The sequence below is a fragment of the Dermacentor variabilis genome, chromosome 10, assembly GCF_050947875.1.
Source record: "Dermacentor variabilis isolate Ectoservices chromosome 10, ASM5094787v1, whole genome shotgun sequence".
NCBI lineage: Eukaryota > Metazoa > Arthropoda > Arachnida > Ixodida > Ixodidae > Dermacentor > Dermacentor variabilis.
In genome coordinates, this window is record NC_134577.1 from 57,317,576 (window position 1) to 57,338,633 (window position 21,058).

At 46.9% G+C, this 21,058-nt stretch overlaps 1 protein-coding gene across 1 annotated transcript in view; it reads left to right on the plus strand.

Moving 5' to 3' along the window:
- Positions 1-7,146: 7,146 nt before the first annotated feature.
- Positions 7,147-21,058, plus strand: part of LOC142559255 (uncharacterized) — a 38,541-nt gene continuing 24,629 nt past the window's right edge. The window contains exons 1-3 of the mRNA XM_075670880.1: positions 7,147-7,192; positions 9,991-10,050; positions 18,598-19,266. Coding sequence (XP_075526995.1) covers positions 7,147-7,192; positions 9,991-10,050; positions 18,598-19,266 — 775 coding nt within the window. The remainder of the gene's footprint in view (positions 7,193-9,990; positions 10,051-18,597; positions 19,267-21,058) is intronic.

The following is a 21,058-nucleotide window of genomic DNA, read 5'->3' on the forward strand; positions in this document are numbered from 1 at the left end:
GGTGCATAAGAAAAAATCTTGGCCATAATGCTGTTCCCCTGAGATAACTTTTCAACACAGTTACTTAAAATTATAGCGTTTAACATCCTGAAACTTGCACTGTATCATATTATGCTGTATTGGAGGGCTTGGGCTTAAGTTGACCACCTGGCGTTCCTTAATGGCATGTAAATCTAAGTGCGCGAGCATTCTTTCATTTTCCCCCCGATTGAAATGCTCCTAGCATTACCGATGATTGAAATCGCGACCTTTCACTCAACAGCAGAACGTCCTAGTCACTGAGCCACAAGGATACTCGAAACTTGCGATTCAACAGCCTTTGTGTGGCAATTGTGGCTGGTTGTAATGCTTAAACGTGGAACATGATGATGATTAAATTTTTTTGTAGCTGTTGTCCTCATGCCAAATCAGGAAATTTTATGAGTTTCATGAATTTTAGCATGGCTTCATGCTATTGCCAGGTGGATAACAATTCCCTTTCATTTTGTTCTCCTGTGTACACGAGTCCCAAATGACATCTTGGTACAGAGCTTTTCACATGTAAGATCAAGGATCCTAAGAGGCTGTCCATGCAGGTTGCTGGCTCTATGCAGAGAGGTTGCGAGGGAGCACTGAAGGTAAGGCTTCGCACACTAGAGGTACCCTACTAGACATAGAAAATCCCTGCAGGGCTTATCCACATACGGCACGATTACGTCATGCTGGCTGAGGAGCGAGCTGTTTGGTTTCCTCAGCGGCAGGTGATGTTATCAACACTGCATCTGGCTGTTGCCTGTGCGCTCATTGCGCACTCTGTTGAAGTTCCAGAGCAAATTTGCCTTGAGTGTTCATACAATTGCTATCGCAATAAACAGTAGTTCTAGAACAGTTTAAGAAGCCATTACAGTTTCTTGGACCAGAAAAGTTGGCTGGGTATAGTGCTGTAGATATAGTGCTTATTTGGGCTGCCTGATTGGCCGGTGTCGGATATAGTGCAAACAAACACCAGGTATAGATGGCCCGTGGCGGCAAGTGGTGCACATTAGCGCGGATACGAGCTCCGATGCCTCCACGCCATCGCTCTCTTGCCATTGTCATCATTCCGTTGTCGTCATTTAATCACCTTTATGCCATTATGATCATTCCTTCATTGTCGTGTCTTGATCCTCTTCCCGCTGTTTTCACTCTGTTGCTGCGCTGTCATGTCGTCGTCATCACGCTGCCATCTTAGTCATTGCTTCCTGGCATGGCTGTAGAGTGACCTGTGGCGGTGTTGGCTTCCTGTCTATTTCGTGTTTCGAAGCCAGCCTTGTTTTGCTTCTTCTTTTTCGTGATGTGCATGAGGTGTTAGTACGATGTCTAGAGACATCATGTCATCTTTTCTGGTCAGTTGATGAGGGATGACCAAAGAACATGGAGGAATTATAGCGCATGCGTTTGAAGACAGGTGAATTTCGCAGGCTAGGTGGTGTAGTCTGGAATCAGCAGTACAGGGCTACGTGGTAGGGTGTCTGTTTGATTTGTAAGTTGTCTGGAGAATAAGCCCTCGGCAATGTTTCCAGAGATGGTGCGATGTTGAAGAACGCATTCTATGGTGAGAGAAATGAAAGGTACGCAAAAATAGAATAGTCTGAAAAACGAAAAGGAACACCATGTGCAATTGGTTATTATAACGGAGGCATGTAATCAATTTCTTTTTGTGAAAGTGATACAGAAGCGGCACTCATGTATTTCTGCAGTTTCTGTGATTTCTCTGGTCAGCTGACTGTAGGGTACTCGGTTGCGACCCACTGTGATATTTAGTGGCTATGGCATTGCACTGCTAAGCTCGAGCTCGCGGATCCGATCATGGTCCGAATTCAATCACGGCCGGGGCCGGAATCCAAAGAGCACTCGTGTACTGTATATTGGGTGCAGGTTAAAGAATCCCGTGTGGTGAGAATTAATCCGGACCCACTATGGGGGGGGGGGGGGGGGTGCCTCATAATCAGACCATGGTTTTGGCAAGTAAAATCCCAGTATTTAATAACTTTTATTGCTTAGTTGTGAAACCACATGAAAAAAAAAATAGTTTGACAACCGCAATCCTTGCAGTTTACAGCAAGACAGGCTGTGTGGCCTTTCTTTGGACTGGTCCTCTGCCTCGCACGCGAGTCAACGCTGCTGCTTAAATTATTTGAACTGCCCTCTGTATGTTGTGGTGATAGCTGGGCTAGTGTATTTTGACAGCTCATTTTAACTATGCATTTATTGTGATAGCAATTATATGGACACTCCAGGCGAATTTCTGCCGTTGGCGTCGCCGTCGCCGTGAGGTTCCGTATGAGTGAAAGCGTGTCAGGGTGAGCCGGCGAACGTTGTTCAGTCTCACGTGCGCCAGCCAGGAACGCGGCCCGGGTGTGTGCCCTCTCCTGGGGCGCGCGAGGCAGGGGAGGAGGGAGGCGAGGGAGGAAGGGCGTTCTCCGGCGGCTGCTACGGTGCCTCAATGTCTTCCTCGCCCGCCAGTGCGTCCAGAGTGGAGACAACCGCGGCGTCTACTACGGCGTCGGACACGCGAATCGCGGACGCCGTAGGAACGCGTTGCCGGCGCTCGTGTGTCTTGAAAGCGATCTGCGACCTGGCTAAAGTGCGCGCCCGCGCGGGCTTCGTCTTCAAGGCGATCTGCGATGTTTGCAGAGTGCGCGTAGTGCCGGTAGTTTCGTATGCGCTGCACTTTCGACGTTCGCACTGAAGCGAGACATGCATGAAGGCCAATTCGCTTGCTGCTGCCGCGATTCATCAGTCCAGAATTTTCACAGCGAGTTTCCGCGCTCATCGAGCGAGATGCGGTCATGTTTGCCTGTATGCGCGTGACACCGTGCTGGTTAATTTAGTTAAAGCGCGTCGACGGGCTAGTTGGTTTAAATCCATGATAGAATGTGTAAGCGCGACTGAACACTGAGGACGTAGAAATAAGCAGACACGCAAAGACAGCGCTGTCTGTGTGTGTCTGTTCTACGCCCTCGCTGAGTCACGCTTACACATTCTATCATTGTTAATTTAGTTAGCAAGCTAATGTGTACAAGTTTATACGGCCGATAAAACTACTATCCTTACTTCGTACACCTATCTACTAATTTGTTATCGCAATCGGTGATTCACCTTTCGGGCGGAACTGCGAATTTTTACTTGTGTATGCGTCACATCCAAAGTATTCAGCAACAGCCTGTTTATTCCAGAGTAAAGCGACCTAGCCACCTGGTGGCACAGCTCAACCACAAACAGTAGCATGTATTCTTCTTTGCTGCTGGTGTAAATTTTTCGCAGGAGTGTGTGTAATCGTTAGCACGTTGTTTTTGTAAATGTTTACAATGTTTTACACTTGGTTAGAGCAATATTAGCTGGTTAAGCTCTGCGCCAACGGGTGGCTGGACCTTGGAGACCGATGAGGCAGCTCACGTACGTTTATGCCAAAGTTCCTTCATCAGCTTGAGTTCATGACTCCACCGTTCCATCGAAAAGCCCAGCTCGCCTGTGGTTACCGGAATACAAGACACGTTCGGTGCTGTGACAGAATGCTCGCAACGCACAGTGATTCGATAGCTCTCGCTTAGGGTCGACTGCCAAGCAGCTGGCGGAGAGTTTGGCACGGCCATTCAATGGAAACGCACTTTGAGCGGCCGTGGTTTGGAGAGGCTTCGCGCGCTCGCTCCTAGAGAACCGGAAGTGGACGACACAACGTGCCATCTGTGGTGCAATTATGACGCCAGAGTTGGTTATTGGCGGTGAGCTCGACCACTGGAAAAGCTAGTGCCACCGTCGGCATGACGTGGCATGAGGGATCATGTGGACACAGCGGCCGCGTCGGCTGCTTCGGAAGCGCCGAAGCGAGCTGAAAACGAAAGTTTAAAAGTCCCACCTGCGCCGCGGTTTTGATTAAGTAGTGAGGCTTTACCACCTTGGGTGTCTGCTTGACAACATTTGAAAGTACTATAATAAGTAGTGGCTGCCTTTGGAGGCGTGCAGCATGGTAGGCTACTGCTCGGTGCCGCAGTGCCGGACGCACGCAACGGAGCCCGGTGTCAGCCTTATTCACACGTAGCCACTGGGTAAGGAGCTGCGTGAAGCTTGGCTGGCGAAACTTAGAACCGGGCAGACAGCCATCGGCTACAACTCGGGTATGCAGCAAGCACAGACTCGAGGAACATTTCTACTACGGCGCCGGGGACTGCGCGATGTTCGGTGAGTAGCAGAAAACGCGCACTGAGACGCTCGCCCGCGCCCGCTGCCCGGCTAATGTCGGGACTGTTTTGTCTATGAAGTTGTTGATACAAGATACTGGCAAGTTCACTGGAACGGAAAGGGAGCGGTAAGACGCACATTAAAGAAAGGCATGGCATATATGGTCATGTTTGTGTTAAGAATTAATGCACTCGATTACAAAAAAAAAAAAAAAGGCAGAGGGAAATCGCACGCTGAGAAGATCGATAAACATACAGTGCGACGCAACTTGAGAAATAACGTTGAAATGTCCAAGAATTTAGAAGACAAAAAAAGATTGAATCGTCGCGACGGCGCATCACAGTCGCCGTAGGCGTCGAAGTCGCTATAACGAAATTATTTTTGAACAGTTCTGATAGCGTCCGCGCAACAATGGTTGCTAGTGTGCTGTCAAATCCTCATATGCTGTGGCCTAAAGCTCACGGTACGCACACGCACACACACAAACGCACACGATTCGAAAACGCGCTCACCGCGAAAGCAAAACATTGTGCGGGGACATGCATGCAGACGCGCAGTCGGTCGCTGCGAACCCGTGCGATCGCCGCATTCAGGCTTCATTCTGTTATGCCCCATTTGTTTATACAGACAACCTACTATAAGAACATATTTCACATCGTTTACTTTCAGCGTTTGCCTACCTTTCGCGCAAGAAGCCGGTTCGGCAGACTCCTTCGCGGCGACCGCGCGTATTTGCGTTCGCTCTACGTATTCGGTAAAGAGATAGCGTCTGTAAACGATTCTGTGCTTTAAGTTTGCCCAAGATTATTAGGGAGTTTTAGAATAGGGGCCCCAATAGTTTGGGGCCCCAAAGAGCTTTGCGGGTGTTAGCGTTGGGGCACGTAGGAGTGAAGAGTTTTAGAATAGGGTTTGACGTTTGCGGATAGCGTCTTGCGCTGACAGCGCCACTACGGCGTCAAGGAAAAAACTATTAGCAATAATTAAATAAAATATACCATTTTATGATAGGAATAATAATTTTTACTTGCGTGTATTCGCGTTTAAGTACAATTTAGAGGTTATTCTCTGTAAGCAGCAAACAATTAGTTGCGCTTAGTTTTGAGCAAACCAACTTTACTAGCCCTCACCAGCCAAGCTTAGCCGCGTTAGGCCTACGAGCCATAAAATCCACAATCGAATTCAAAATCAGCGGCGTCTAATGAGTCAATCTTCATAACACACGCTAGTTGAGAGAAAGCGATAACCGCACTCACTTCTCCTAGCTTGCGAACTTCTCGCGTTACCGCGAATCGAACCCAGTTTTGTGCTAGGTTAGAGCCGTCGCTTCGATGGGTGCCGCCATGTTTGCCGGCGCAAAGCTTTTGGGGCCGCTATTTGGGCTCCCGCTAAATCGGTGAAATAGCGTTCCCAACGCAAAACCCAAACGGAGTTTGCGTCTTGCGCATGCGCAGTTGCTTCGACGCTATTTCTTTGGGGCCCCAAAACGTTTGGGGCCCCTATTCTAAAACTCTCTATTATATCGACAGTCAAAGACTTCCTTCGCTTTGAAAGTACCGACATAAATGTCTTGAGCGCCGTAAGCGAAACCTATGGGGAGCGCGCCGCGTGATCCCTCGTACTACGAAAGGGAGGCGCTTCCGACAGATGGCGACTCCGTAACTCCTCGCCCCCAATAGTGTAGAGAGAGAGAGAGAGAGAGAAGTTTAATGATACGAAATGCTGAGAGGTCGGCCTGAGGTATATTCCTCTAGCCAGCTACTCGGCATTGGGGGAGGAGGAAGAGGGAAGAAAGAGGTGCATGATGGGTGACGATGACGATAGAAGGAAGATGTAGAACATATGGCAAGCAATTTGGCATGCTCAAAGTCTGCAATCCAGGCCCGTAATTTTTAAAAAGTTCAGTAATGCCTGGATGGCCTTGAAACTCGATTGAGCATCTGGCCAAGGGCCTGAAATAACGTCCTCCGACAACGGCGCGCTGTCGAGACGCGTAAGGTCGTTGTCCAACCTTTCACGCTCTTCCACGTACTACTACTATAGTGTACATGGGCTTCGATTTTCCACTTTTGGCTACCCGCGGGCTGCCAGAGCCAGCCGGTTCTTTATTCTATGGCCAGCCAGGACAGTTTTGTTCTGGCTGCTCTCTGGAAGTTCTCTAGCTAGCAGACGACTTAAAGAGACGATGAGCGCTCGCCTCCATGTTTGTGGGCACTTGACGGATTGCAAGGCGGGCGCTTGATGACATAAATTTACCTTGCTCAGCCAACTGTGTACGGTCATCTTCGGATTTTCTTACTTCTAGCGCTATCTTCCTAGGTTTTAACGCACCGCTCCGCATTGCGAGGCGGTACGATGCGAGCGGCGAACACTTCGAAACTTTGGTGTGTGCATCTATGTGTGTCCCATGGAGGCATCTTCCCGGCAGTCATCAGCGCGCCGCGATCTTGTGCCTGCATGCAATCTGCATCGTGTTCCGCGCAAGTTGTAGACGCTCATTCATACACATTGCGGTACATTTTCGGTTCATCCTTCTCTGGTAGTGTTTCTTTTCACATATCTCGCGTATGTATGCGGCGATATGTGTTTTTTTTTCAGTTTCGGTATGAAAAACATCCGTTATTGCGAGCTGTTCGGGACCCATTGACCTGTATTTCAAGCGTAAGATTTTGCGCGGAGGCTTCTGCATGTCTAAATTATTTGAAACTGGGCTTTTTACGCGGTAGAAAATGTCGTTGCAGTTGGCCTTTAAAAGAGTGCAGTTCAAACACAGGTAACATGAAAGTCTTAATGCAACTTCTCGAAGCAAACAACCTCGCTGGAATTTCCGCTGTGATCTGCAAAAGTCGCGCAAGTGTGCGGTATTTTTGCTTTATGAAAGCCTTCTGCTTCGTTACCGATCCTCGTAGTGGGCAAGTGTCATCTGTTGGATACAAGAACAGGATCACTATGGCTGAAGAGATGAGCACTATGACAACAACGATGAGCACAGCGGGTAAGTGCGTTGTTTCTGTTGCCATTAAACTTTAGTCATTCCTTGATCAGAGCTTTCCACTACACTGATAAGATTGAAGTTTAATGGGCGTCCACATCCAGTGCTAATCTTCCCCTGACGTCGTGTGCCGACAAACCCAGCTCCACTTGCATTGCTGTTAGCGACGATAACTATCGGTTGCTCACTTATCGGGTGTTGCTAGGCCGAGAAAGAGAACGTAGCCGAGTGGCAGTACCTGGAACTCGGCAGGAGGCAATATATGTTTCTAATGCCGCATTTTCTGGTCTATAGCCGGCATCTGGTTAGCCTAAAGGGCCTCTCACCAGGTCCAATTGCGAAATTTGGGGACACACTGGAAGTTGTGGGGCGCCGTCTGGCAAGTCTTCTCGCAAGAATTTTTCGAATCGGCTCGTTAATAGAGGGGATGTTGAAACGATGCGTCGCAATGCTGTCGGGAGGCGAGCTTCAAGCCAATGTAGATGCTTTCTTCTTCTGCCTTGACTAGCGTCTGCAAACGACGTTAGTTGCCCGTATAGCTCAGGGTACCGCGTCGTGTTTACCTCTCTCTCTCTCTCTCTCTCTCTCTCTCTCTCTCTCTCTCTCTCTCTCTTTTTTTTTTTTTTTTTTGTTGTTGCTGCGCGGTGCATTCCCGTTGGCAGTATTCCGTGTCTTCCACTGAAAGATTTACCGACGTCACGTGTCATAATCGTTGACGTTGCTGGCAGTGCGTATTGTGTAGAGGTGCTGGTATTAGTGACCTTTACTTTCTGACTTGGAGCGCGGGGACTCTAGAGAGAGAGAGAAAAAGAAAAGAAAGATGTACGCGTGTTCGGCTTTCATTTCTTCCCACGTATTTGCGGTTTGTGTAGTGCGCCTGTGGTATATATCGCTACGGGCGCATAGTATACAAGAACGCTAATATGAAACGTCCATATGTTGTGTACAGAATATTCTACAGCCACCTGCACGATGAGTAAAGCTGCACATAAGCTCGTAGCAGCTGCCTCAACGGCCACGGCGAAGACGGCGTGCACGCACCCTGAATTTCCGTATCGTTGCTGTCACAGTAAAAGCAAGCGAACGAACAAACAAACAAACAAACAAACAAACGCGCGCGCGCGCGCGCGCGCGCACGCGCACACACACACACACACACGCACGCACACACACACAGAGAGAGAGAGAGAAACTTTTGAATGCACCCTGTGCATTGCCACACCTTTCTGACACATTGGAAATGATCACTGGTAGTGTAGTCACTGCGTGGCTAAGAAAATTCCACATGCATTGCAGATAAATGAAATTCTGGGGTTTTTTTAACGTGCCGAAACCACGATTTGATTATGAGGCGCACCGTTGTGAGGCACTCCGGAATAATTTCGACCACCCGGAGTTCTTAACGTGCGCTTAATGCACGGCACACGGGCGTCCTTCTTCTTTATTTTTGCATTTCGCCCCCCCCCCCCCCCCCCCCTCGAAATGCGACTGCCGCGGCCGGCATTTCAGTCCGCACCCTCAATCTTAACAGCACGCCGCCGAATTTCACTATACGCCATACGGCGGGTGCTTCGCAAAATACAGGACCCGATCGCAACACTTGACTTATGCTAAATTCTGTGGAGCAGACCTTAAGCGGTCTGTAGAAGCATATTAACGATATTATTACGTCGCCCCTGAAACGGATATACGAGTCCCCTACTTTCAGGGAAATGAAACAACGAGCGGTACCGGTGTTTCCAATTAAGAGATCTTTCTCGAAACCTAAAGCTACAAGAAAAGAGAGAGAAATATATAAAGAAAGAAAGAGAAGAAGAAAAGAAGAAGAAACGAACGGAAAAGAAAGGAAGGAAGAATACTTATAAATTAAACATTTTTTAAAATCTTTTCGTGTCATTCGAAACGTGGGAGGCCAAGCTCACCCTCGGGGACCTGGAAGACCAACGACAACTCGCCGCCAGGGCCAAGAGGGCAGTCGAAGCCAGAGGGTTCCTGGACTAAGGAGCCTTCCCACCTTAGGGTGATACCGGGCCTCGCTCGTGACACTGTTTCGAATAATAAACGTTTCTTTCTCTCTATCTCTTTTCGTGATATTGAAAGATAGCGTTCAATCCATTGCTCGCATTTAGTCCGTCAGTCTCAAAGCACAATAAAAACATCATAAACTAGTGCCCTCTAGAAAAGCAACAAAGGACACTACAGGTTGGAGCAGAGAGGAGGCACAACGTGTGTCGGTGTGAGGATTCATAAATCTCATGGTCAAGTAGCATCGTGTCACGCCGAGAGCTGTCCTAAATGTGCTTTTATTAACGCATCCACAAACACACGCAAAGTTGCGGTATCAACGTTGGGCTAAGCTACGAAAAGGATCTAACTGCCAAGACATTAATCTGCGATAAGCTGTTGTGTGTGGCCTAAACTTTATGGCTAAAGTCAGTTGCTGGGACGAAAAAGTACCCCGAGGTTCGGATAAGAAGGCAACACAACATCTATAGGAGTGAAGAAGCCCAAAATCTCCAACACCCACGAAAGCTCCACTAGTTATGACTGCAACGGAGGGCATGCTCTTTTTTTTTCTTTTCTCGAGCAGTGGTATCATCGGCAGTGCAAATAAATTCCGCTATATTGTCAAATTTTGTCATGTCATCTTGAGCCAATAAGAAAGGTGGCAGCCACCCGCCACTTCAGCCAATCACAGTTGCCAAAATGTGTATGTCTTTTGCGCACGCTATCGCTCTTTCGTGGTTGAGTGTTTCGCGACAATTGAAAACTTTCTTGGCTTGTTCACGGTTCACTTGCAGAAGCGGGTTCAGAGAGCTTCACGGATAGCTTCGGAGAGGAGTACTGGTCCACCGAGGAAAGTACGTGTTAGCTTCATTTGTCTCTGTATACTGCGATAGGCCAGGCCGCCATTGGAATCTGAACCTGGCAACGTTTAACGTTAGAACGCTATCTAGTGAGGCGAGTCTAGCAGTGTTATTGGAGGAATTAGAGGGTAGTAAATGGGATATAATAGGGCTCAGTGAGGTTAGGAGGACAAAAGAAGCATATACAGTGCTAAAAAGCGGGCATGTACTGTGTTACCGGGGCTTAGCAGAGAGACGAGAACTAGGAGTCGGATTCCTGATTAATAAGGAAATAGCTGGTAACATACAGGAATTCTATAGCATTAACGAGAGGGTGGCAGGTCTTGTTGTGAAACTTAATAAGGGGTACAAATTGAAGGTGGTACAAGTCTATGCCCCTACATGCAGTCATGATGACCAGGAAGTCGAAAGCTTTTATGAAGACGTGGAATCGGCGATGGGTAAAGTCAAAACAAAATACACTATACTGATGGGCGACTTCAATGCCAGGGTAGGCAAGAAGCAGGCTGGAGACAAGTCAGTGGGGGAATATGGCATAGGCTCTAGGAATAGCAGAGGAGAATTATTAGTAGAGTTTGCAGAACAGAATAATATGCGGATAATGAACACCTTTTTCCGCAAGCGGGTTAGTCGAAAGTGGACGTGGAGGAGCCCGAATGGTGAGACTAGAAATGAAATCGACTTCATACTCTGCGCGAACCCTGGCATCATACAAGATGTAGACGTGCTCGGCAAGGTACGCTGCAGTGACCATAGGATGGTAAGAACTCGAATTAGCCTAGACTTGAGGAGGGAACGGAAGAAACTGGTACACAAGAAGCCAATCAATGAGTTAGCGGTAAGAGGGAAACTAGAGGAATTCCGGATCAAGCTACAGAACAGGTATTCGGCTTTAACTCAGGAAGAGGACCTTAGTGTTGAAGCAATGAACGACTATCTCATGGGCATCATTAAGGAGTGCGCAATAGAAGTCGGTGGTAACGCCGTTAGACAGGAAACCAGTAGGCTATCGCAGGAGACGAAAGATCTGATCAAGAAACGCCAATGTATGAAAGCCTCTAACCCTACAGCTAGAATAGAACTGGCAGAACTTTCTAAGTTAATCAACAAGCGTAAGACAGCGGACATCAGGAACTATAATATGGATAGAATTGAACAGGCTCTCAGGAACGGAGGAAGCCTAAAAACAGTGAAGAAGAAACTAGGAATAGGCAAGAATCAGATGTGTGCGTTAAGAGACAAAGCCGGCAATATCGTTACTAATATGGATGAGATAGTTCAAGTGGCTGAGGAGTTCTATAGAGATTTATACAGTACCAGTGGCACCCACGATGATAGCTAGTGGAAGAGAGAATAGCGTAGAGGAATTCGAAATCCCACAGATAACGCCAGAAGAAGTAAAGAAAGCCTTAGGAGCTATGCAAAGGGGGAAGGCAGCTGGGGAGGATCAGGTAACAGCAGATTTGTTGAAGGATGGTGGTCAGATTGTTCTAGAGAAACTGGCCACCCTGTATACGTAATGCCTCATAACCTCGAGCGTACCGGAATGTTGGAAGAACGCTAACATAATCCTAATCCATAAGAAAGGGGACGCCAAAGACTTGAAAAATTATAGACCGATTAGCTTACTGTCCGTTGCCTACAAAGTATTTACTAAGGTAATCGCAAATAGAATCAGGAACACCTTAGACTTCTGTCAACCAAAGGACCAGGCAGGATTCCGTAAAGGCTACTCAACAATAGACCATATTCACACTATCAATCAAGTGATAGAGAAATGTGCAGAATATAACCAACCCTTATATATAGCTTTCATTGATTACGAGAAAGCGTTTGATTCAGTCGAAACCTCAGCAGTCATGGAGGCATTACGGAATCAGGGTGTAGATGAGCCATATGTAAAGATACTGGAAGATATCTATAGCGGCTCCACAGCCACCGTAGTCCTCCACAAAGAAAGCAACAAAATCCCTATAAAGAAAGGCGTCAGACAGGGAGATACGATATCTCCAATGCTATTCACAGCATGTTTACAGGAGGTATTCAGAGGCCTGGAGTGGGAAGAATTGGGGATAAAGGTTGATGGAGAATACCTTAGCAACTTGCGATTCGCTGATGATATTGCCTTGCTTAGTAACTCAGGAGACCAATTGCAATGCATGCTCACTGACCTGGAGAGGCAAAGCAGAAGGGTGGGTCTGAAAATTAATCTGCAGAAAACTAAAGTATTGTTTAACAGTCTCGGAAGAGAACAACAGTTTACGATAGGTAGCGAAGCACTGGAAGTGGTAAGGGAATACATCTACTTAGGGCAGGTAGTGACCACGGATCCGGATCATGAGACTGAAATAACCAGAAGAATAAGAATGGGCTGGGGTGCGTTTGGCAGGCATTCTCAAATCATGAACAGCAGGTTGCAACTATCCCTCAAAAGGAAAGTGTATAACAGCTGTGTGTTACCAGTACTCGCATATGGGGCAGAAACCTGGAGGCTTACGAAAAGGGTTCTGCTGAAATTGAGGACGACGCAACGAGCTATGGAAAGAAGAATGATGGGTGTGACGTTAAGGGATAAGAAAAGAGCAGATTGGGTGAGGCAACAAACGCGGGTAAACGACATCTTAGTTGAAATCAAGAAAAAGAAATGGGCATGGGCCGGACATGTAATGAGGAGGGAAGATAACCGATGGTCACTAAGGGTTACGGACTGGATTCCAAGGGAAGGGATGCGTAGCAGGGGGCGGCAGAAAGTTAGGTGGGCGGATGACATTAAGACGTTTGCAGGGACAACATGGCCACAATTAGTACATGACCGGGGTAGTTGGAGAAGTATGGGAGAGGCCTTTGCCCTGCAGTGGGCGTAACTAGGCTGATGATGACGATGATGATGACTGCGATAGGCCTAAAGGGCTACGTGTGGCATCGCCTAGCGAAACAGACAGCTTCGTATATTGTTTCTTTGAAAAATTGTTGTTCATGCCACTCTCTATCATTTTTTTTTCAAAAGGTATTTTACAAATTTTTGCGATGTTACAGCGTCGCATCCCTTGTAAGTATACAACCATGTTAACCTTTAGCACCAACTCGAAACCTGGTGGATACGCAAATTTTTGTTATACGCTGAAAGTTGTTACGTGCCCTCTGAGAAGCGTTCTACCGCGAGAATTCTTGGAATTGGTTCATTAATACTCGAGCTAGAAATATCTCGGTGCCGCGCGAACCCATGGTTTCAGGAAGCGAGCTTCACCGCCAACGTAACGCACTCTTCGTTTGGCTCCGTCTAGCCTCCGCAAGGGAAATTCCTTCCCCGCGTTCTCCCATACGGGAGCCGGAGGATCGTGTTACGCATACGTCACGGTCCCCAGCATTTTTTTTTTCTCTCACGTTTTTGCGTCGCGGCGCACTTCTGGTGACGGTCTCGCGCGCGAGCCGTTGGCTTTGTCTCGTTTCGCGCCTCGCTCCATTTTGCACTCTGTGCACGAGAACACCTGGCTAGCAGTATAACGCAGTGCTACACGAGTACCGAGGCAGACGCAAGGGGGATCAAAGAACATGATCGCACGCTGGAATCCGCTTGAAAAAATGGCAGGTAGTTTCGTTTTGTGAGCGCGCGACTGCACGACGTGGGAGCACGCAGACGGAACGGAAGTACGTCCCTCTTGCCACGGCACGGACTTTTTAAAACAGACTCGCAGAAATTCGGTTTGTATGTTTCATTATTTCTCTGAACTTGAATTCGTCTATTCAAGGAACAGATCAAGCAAACAAGTGATGCTGCCTTTAATAATTCTCGGGAGTCACGTGTCGCTGTGCGTGACGTCACAGCACTACCATGTACGCAGGCGCACTTGCGCGATTGACGTGGACTCCGGCTGTGAGCGCGGCGCGCGCGATGAGAAGAGCGCACGGCGTTTGGCTTGACAGTTCAGCTCTTTTCGAGAATCAGGGTGGCATGGAGCAATTTCGCTTTCACCATAAGACGAAAGATTGAACGCTCGGATACCTGTTTATTGATTTGTTGGCAAAAAAGAAATACAATTTCAAATTCTTAGGGTCTCCCAAAGTGCTCCGGGCGGCCCTGGAAGTAAGCCTCGCATAGGCGGTGCTGTCAGCCTCGGCATCTTCCTGGTGGCAGTCGCTGGAATCACAATGGTGGTTCTGGGATTAAGTAAGTTGAAGATTTTCTCTTTGAATCTTAAGCAAGCTTGCGGATCGGCAGCCACGAACTTCGATTTAGTGTCGTAGCCACTCTGGAAGCTTCACCATTGTGCAATCTATCCAGAATAAGATTACAGCATTCGTGTTTTGAGGCTTTGTAACGGGGCAGTTACAGTAAGTACATGCAGGCTACCTGGGATACGTGAGATAAAACCAGCAGGTTGGACACACTTTCACTGGTGCTCGCGAAACCTTTATATATTGATAAGGTGTTAGCAGTTTCGCGGTTATTTATACGTGCAGTCGGCCAGAAAAGTTTGCGGGTGATGGTTGTTGCGAAAAATTTGGATTTCTTCCCTGTTAAGTCATGGTGTTTCTATTCTTACAGATCACTGTGCACGTCGCAAAAGCGACAAAAAGATTGAAACTTTGTATTGGAGGTTATGTGACCAGGCTTCGGCGGAAACTCGGCCTTTCTGCAGATTCAGCGTTTTGCAAACTATTGTGGCCGATTCTACATTTCACACCCTGCTACAGTGTTTGTACTAGCAGACACATTTCTTTTTCTTTGCGTGCTGCTTCTCGATAAAACAAGAACGAGAGACCTCTGTTCCACGGTATAGCTTCGCGAAAGACTGAAGCGTAGTTAAAAAAAGTTAGTCTTACATTCTATTCCAGGCGTACAATTGGCACGGCGTCTGGGAAGCGATATTAGGGTGCAGGATATCGTTATAGGGTGCGCTGAAGCCCTGGCTGCAATGTTTTCCTCGTGGTTGACCCTTTAAGTAGGCATCACATAGACGACATCACGTACGTCAACACCGTCTGTGAACAAAGGGAATCGTGGCAGTTCCTCTTGCGGCTCTTATCCCGCATTTTTCGAAAGTTTCCGAACTTGGTTATGGCGCGCAAACCTCGCTTCTTTCTGAAGACAGTTCACGTGCTAAGTCAACGAGTGTAAGAGCTCTCGAAAATGGATTGAAGTGAGGCACAAGCAGTCACTTTCTTGCAGAAGAAATCACCGGCACTCCCTTGGTTTTCAGAGTGCGTAAGCGTGCCCGTGCCCCGTTAAATATATGCCCTAAACGACGACAGATAGCATAACTTTCGTTTTGCCTCTGCCATTTCTAAAAGCGTTACACGAGACACATTCGCGAATGCACTTTGGCAGGCGTAGCTGCACTCTCCCTCGCATGAGCGCACGCAACCTCGCCTCACTTTGACTAATTTGTTTAGGACAGAGGCATGAATCCAAAGTTATTATCTCGGGCACACTCGGGACAGAAGCAGCAGTGTGCTTGAGGTAATTGCCGGCGAGTAAGTGCTGATAATGTGCGAGTGGCTGAGAGTATGTGCATTAGTGCAGTACCGGTAAGTGTGAATGAAAGCTGGTATAGAGGCTATAGTGAGTGTTGGAGGGTACGCGTGGTCGATCGTTAGTGAGTGCCGATGAGTGCGAGACAGTATGTATGACGAAGAAAAAAAATATCGATGAGTGTGTAGATAGCGAGCACATGTTTATTGTGCCGTCATAAAACGCAGAACAATATTACAAAAGCTGGCAGCATACGCCTAAACGAAAATCATCTCAAAGGTAGTAAAGTAAATATAGAGTATATCGACTAAATAATTATGCCATTCCGTTTGTTCCAATGGGCGTTTCTTAATGATAGATTTAAAACGCTTTTTTGGAAAGTAATGTTTAGTTTAAAAAAAAAAAGGATTTACTATTGTGGGAACTTGGTATCTTAGTGTTTGCTTGCCGTTATTGGTATGTATGGTTGGAACAACATTACGTTGCGTGCGGAAAGCATATCTGCTACTGGAATTATCTGGACAAGAAAACTGCTATTGACGACGATGGATGTATTTAAGTAGACAGGAATTATATACTTGTTTTGCTTTAGGATGTCATGTTTCTGAAACAGAGGCGACGTAGGTTAACCTGAAGGTCTGCCATAAAACCCTTCCATAGGATGTAAATCGCATTTCTGTGTTGAAATTAGTTTAAGGTAATTACTGCACATCGTAGTTCTCCAAACAAGAAAGCAGTACGATAACCTTGAGTACAGAAGTGCGTAATACAGGGATATCTTCAACCACGGGGGCGACGAATGCGAGATTTTATAAAGACAACCGACTGTTTTACTTAGATCAGACACTAATTTTGTGGTGCGAAAATTCCAAGAACGCTTCTCATTTGAACCGAACACCAAGAAATTTCTGGTTTGAAGCCCGCTTTAATTCACTTTGCTCGTAGACAACTTTGAGAGCGATACCTTCTACTGTATCGATAAGATGAAAAATTAACGCAGTTTGCCTCCGACAAATTAAGGCTTATCCTCTTTGGCAATAACCAGGTATGGTTAGGTTAGGTTAGCTTTCTTGGATATGCATTTACCATAGCCTCCATATGGGACAAGGAGCGGGATGAAAAAGAAATATATGTATTCGTATCGTCAGCGTACGTGACCAGATTAGGTAATTCGGTATGTTAGCGACATCATTTACGTACACTAAAAACAATAAGGGTCCTAATATATATCCTCGAGAGACACCAAGCTGAACTGCTAATTTCTCTGAGGGCACGCCATTAACCTGAACATACTGCAATCTGTTACTTAAATAGCTCTTAAGCAAGGCAGATGCAATGCCACGTATGCTATGACTGTTTAAGCTTGCGTAGCAGGGTGTTGTGATGAACGCAATCGAATGGCCTTTAGAAAATCGAAGAAAAGGTCAAGAGCGTGCTTTTTCATTTCGATGTTAATAATTTCGTGTTTTAGTATTAGCAGTGCCTGCTCAGTTAATTTGTTTTTAAGGAATACATACTGTGAGGAAGTAATAAAAGTGTGCTTGCGAAAAAAATTTTTAGACGAGTAATAATGACTTCTTCAAAATCTTTTGACGAAATGGGTAATAGACAAATGGGTTTATAATTTCATATGTCATTGTTTTTATAAACTGGACATACACGTGCTATCTTCAGCTGATCTGGGTAAATTCCGCTTTCTAACATACAATTTGCAATGTAACACAAGGATGTCACATAATAAAGAAGATAACATGATTCAAAGGTACTGCTAGTATACCAGCATGCCCAGCTGAAGCATGATTTTTCACCTTATGAATTAATGAAGCTGTTTCATGAGGAGTAGTTCGCATAAACGCAGTAGAATTCAGTATAGGAGTTATTAGATTAGACAGTGTGTCCGGCACTGATATGGTCACTCACGTAGATATAGAATCTGCCGCACTAATGCAAAAAATAATTGAAAGTGCTAACGAGACCAGAGCCTGTAAGTTCACCATTGTCTGCCATAATAGTAAGCGGCGAATCTGAATTACACTTGAAGAGGTAATTTCGCTACGAACCTCTCTTCTCTCAGACTGCATTTTTTTTGTACATCGATCAATGTAGTAAGCAGATTCAGCTACTTCAGCTAGTAATGGAAAGCTGCATTAACGAAAATCACTGAGAAAAGAATACGGAACGACGCAAGAATACATCGTGTCCAGAACGAATAGCACTTTAGGAAATAGTTCAAACTGCAATTCCAGCTGGTTACATTCCCGTTTTGAGTGCTTTAACAAGGCACGTATTATCGCGTTCGGTACCAGCTACTACGCGTGAGCGCGTGACAAAGCGATCTCCCAGGTTGGACAACGGCGCCGGTCGGCGCTTTCTTACCTGCCTAAAGGGCGAGGGTTCGACTTTTCTTGTTTCGAACGTCGTTCCTTCATGCCAGCATTCGCCCTCCCCTCCAGTCTAGCGCGTAAAAACTTGGTCTCACAAAAACGACAAGGACAGACGATGGCCACGTTTAGCTATACGTCCATCATTGCCATATACGCACCTTAACCGGCGAAATACTGCAGATGAGAGGCAACGATTTCGCAGCGACGCTTGTATAACATACACTGCGATTGCGCGCAGAAAGAGAGAAAGGGGCAAATGTAGGCATTGAGCGGAAATACAGAAACGTCTGGGACGACGCATCGAGGGACGATAAAACAAGCACAAAATTTTGAGGTGACGGCGTCATTTTCTTCCAGCTCGAACAAAACGTGGCCACCGATCTGTTCAAATTATTTTCGCGAGACGAAAAAAAAAAATTTCGTCCTCGAGCCTGGGAGAGAGACCGAAAGCAGACGTGAAGGGGTGATGCTCGATGCAGGAACAGCGAAACCCCCCCGCCGATCAATTTGGAAGCAACACGGCCAATCTGAGCGCGTTGGTGGCTCGTACTGAGTGCGATAGCACCACTACTGTGCCCGTTTGTAAGGCTGCAGTGAAATCCTTCACAGTAGGCCCGGGGGGGGGGGGGGGGGTCAGGGGAGAGACTTACGAGAGCGGGTGCACCGCATGGCGATCTCTCTCAGGTTACGCGAAAGCCTTCGACATAAACGGACCCACTCTAGCCGGCGAGACGGAGGAACTCCTGGATGCGAGGCCGCGCGCGAGCAGACGGCGCGCATTCGTACCCGTGACGGAAAGGCCGACGTCATCGTCGCCGTCGTTATCCTGCGCTGACGACGACACCGACGAGAGTGACCGATGTGGCGACACCGGCACCGCCACCGCCAGAACCGGCACCACCAGCGGCGCAAGCGAGAGCAACGTCAGTGACGTCGCCGAACCGACGGTGGTCCCGTCGGCGGAATGGCTCGACGAAGACGAGGACGCCGAACCACTGCGGACGGAAGAAAACTTGCCTCCCCCGACGCCTGCGAGGACCACTGCTACTGACACACCTGCGCCAGAGGATGCCACGGCTTCGCCGAACATAGGCCGGCAGCCAAAGTCGGAGCTCAGAACGAAGGATTCAGCAGCCAAAGGCTCCGAGGCCAAAGATCGCGTGCCCAAGCGTGCCGGAAAGAAAGCTCCCTTAACCAAGGGACCCTCCACCAAAGGCCCCTCCACCAAAGGCCCCTCCACCAAAGGACACCGAGCCAAAGGTTCTGTAGCGAAGAGTCCCAGGAGGAAGGGTCATGTAACCAAGCGCATCACCAAACGGGGCCACAAAGCAGTCACGGGGTCTACGTCGCAGAGTAAGTTATAGCGCATGGGGCTTTGGTTTTACACCGTAAAGTGTACTTATCTTCTGACAATGTTTTAACCGGTAAGATTCCTGTGTGCAGCTTAAAGAAAAAAAAAAGAGAAAAAGGGTTTAACTCCTGGCGCATGACCATTCTTTTAGAGCGCTTACAAGCATCTTTTCCTGGGCCTGTGCAATATAATTCACGCTATACGATCATCGTCAACACATCAGCGAGGTCATTACTGTAAATAATAATAAACTGTGGGGCTTTACGTGCCAAAATCACGATCTCATTATGAGGCACGCTGTAGTGAGGGACCGGAATAATTTGGACCACCTGGAGTTTTTTAACGTGCACCTAATTCTAATTACACAGGCGTTTTCGCGTGTCGATCCCATCAAATGCTGCCTCTGTGTCCGGGATTCGATACCGCGACCTCGTGCTTAGCAGCGCAACACCACAGTCACAAAGCAACCACGGCAGGTAACGAGGTCATTGTACAGCTTCTTACGTGACACCTCATTCCAATATTGCAAGGAAGTGACAAGAAACGGAAAGATAAAAACCACCTCTTCCGGATGTCCCCGTACTAGTATACTTGCGCACATGCCAAAGACGCAAAACTCAAGACCCAATCGAATTACGTAATGTTACTTCGTATTGACCGATTAGTTTAACAAACGTCGACAGGTTGGAGAGAGTAATGGGAGATGCAGTCGGTCTGCACCAAATGTGCGGAATAAAGGGAAGGACAATTATAGCAAATATACACATACTACTATCAATACTTCAATGTTGTAACGCGATGCAATTCAGTGTCGCCATGCTGCAAGTTGACCTAGAGAAGGCATTCGACCGTGTGCCGTACGCTTTGCTTCTATCTTTAGTGGATTATGTGAATGTAGGCGATGTGATTAGCGAACGTGTGCGGATGGCTTACGCCGGAAGCCTCCCACGAAGAGGCTGATAAGAGAGAGAGAGAGAGATGCAAATGAGAGAAAAGCAGGGTGGTGATAAGCAAATCACTAGGATATCGCATACCTCTGCAGCAGCAAGAGCACACGTTATCGCCATTTTTTTATGTATATTGAATCTTTGTGTGCAATTAAAGTGCAATGCAATACGCAGTTTTCATTTATATAAACTCAACGTCAGCCTTCCTGCCTTCAGGCTGATGATGTTGAAGTTTTCTGTGTTAACCATGAAAGTGTAATGAATACTGTCAATGCTGTAAAAAAAAAAAACTTTTATCAAGCAAGCAGTAGTGCTGTAAACTGGCATAAATGCCTTAGGTTTTGGCATATCATGAGAAGCCAACAAACACTGACACTTCTCATGATATGACTAATAAAAATCGGGCCCCTCGGTTAACCCCCTTTCTTAAGGATGGGACGTTCATCAGCCCTTCCACTCTGTGAAGGAGGACGAGCAGCAAAGTTGTGGTGTGTTTTACCTCAATCTACGCATCTATGTATACATAGATATTATTATTATTATTATTATTATTATTATTATTATTATTATTATTATTATTATTATTATTATTATTATTGAGGGACACAGACAACGAATACATCTTTTGACTGCGGAGTGATCCCTTCTTATTATTTTATGAAGTAGTGACATGGTGCAAGTACCGCCGCATGGCAGACGGGAATTCCACAATATTGTAACTTCACTGTGAACTGCTTAATTATGAAAAGTAGCTGAAACTCGGTGTAATGTTACAGTCGCTTTCGCGGCTAATTGTCAAATAGTTTGTTTCGGGATAGTTTCGATAAAACAAGAGTTACTACCGTTT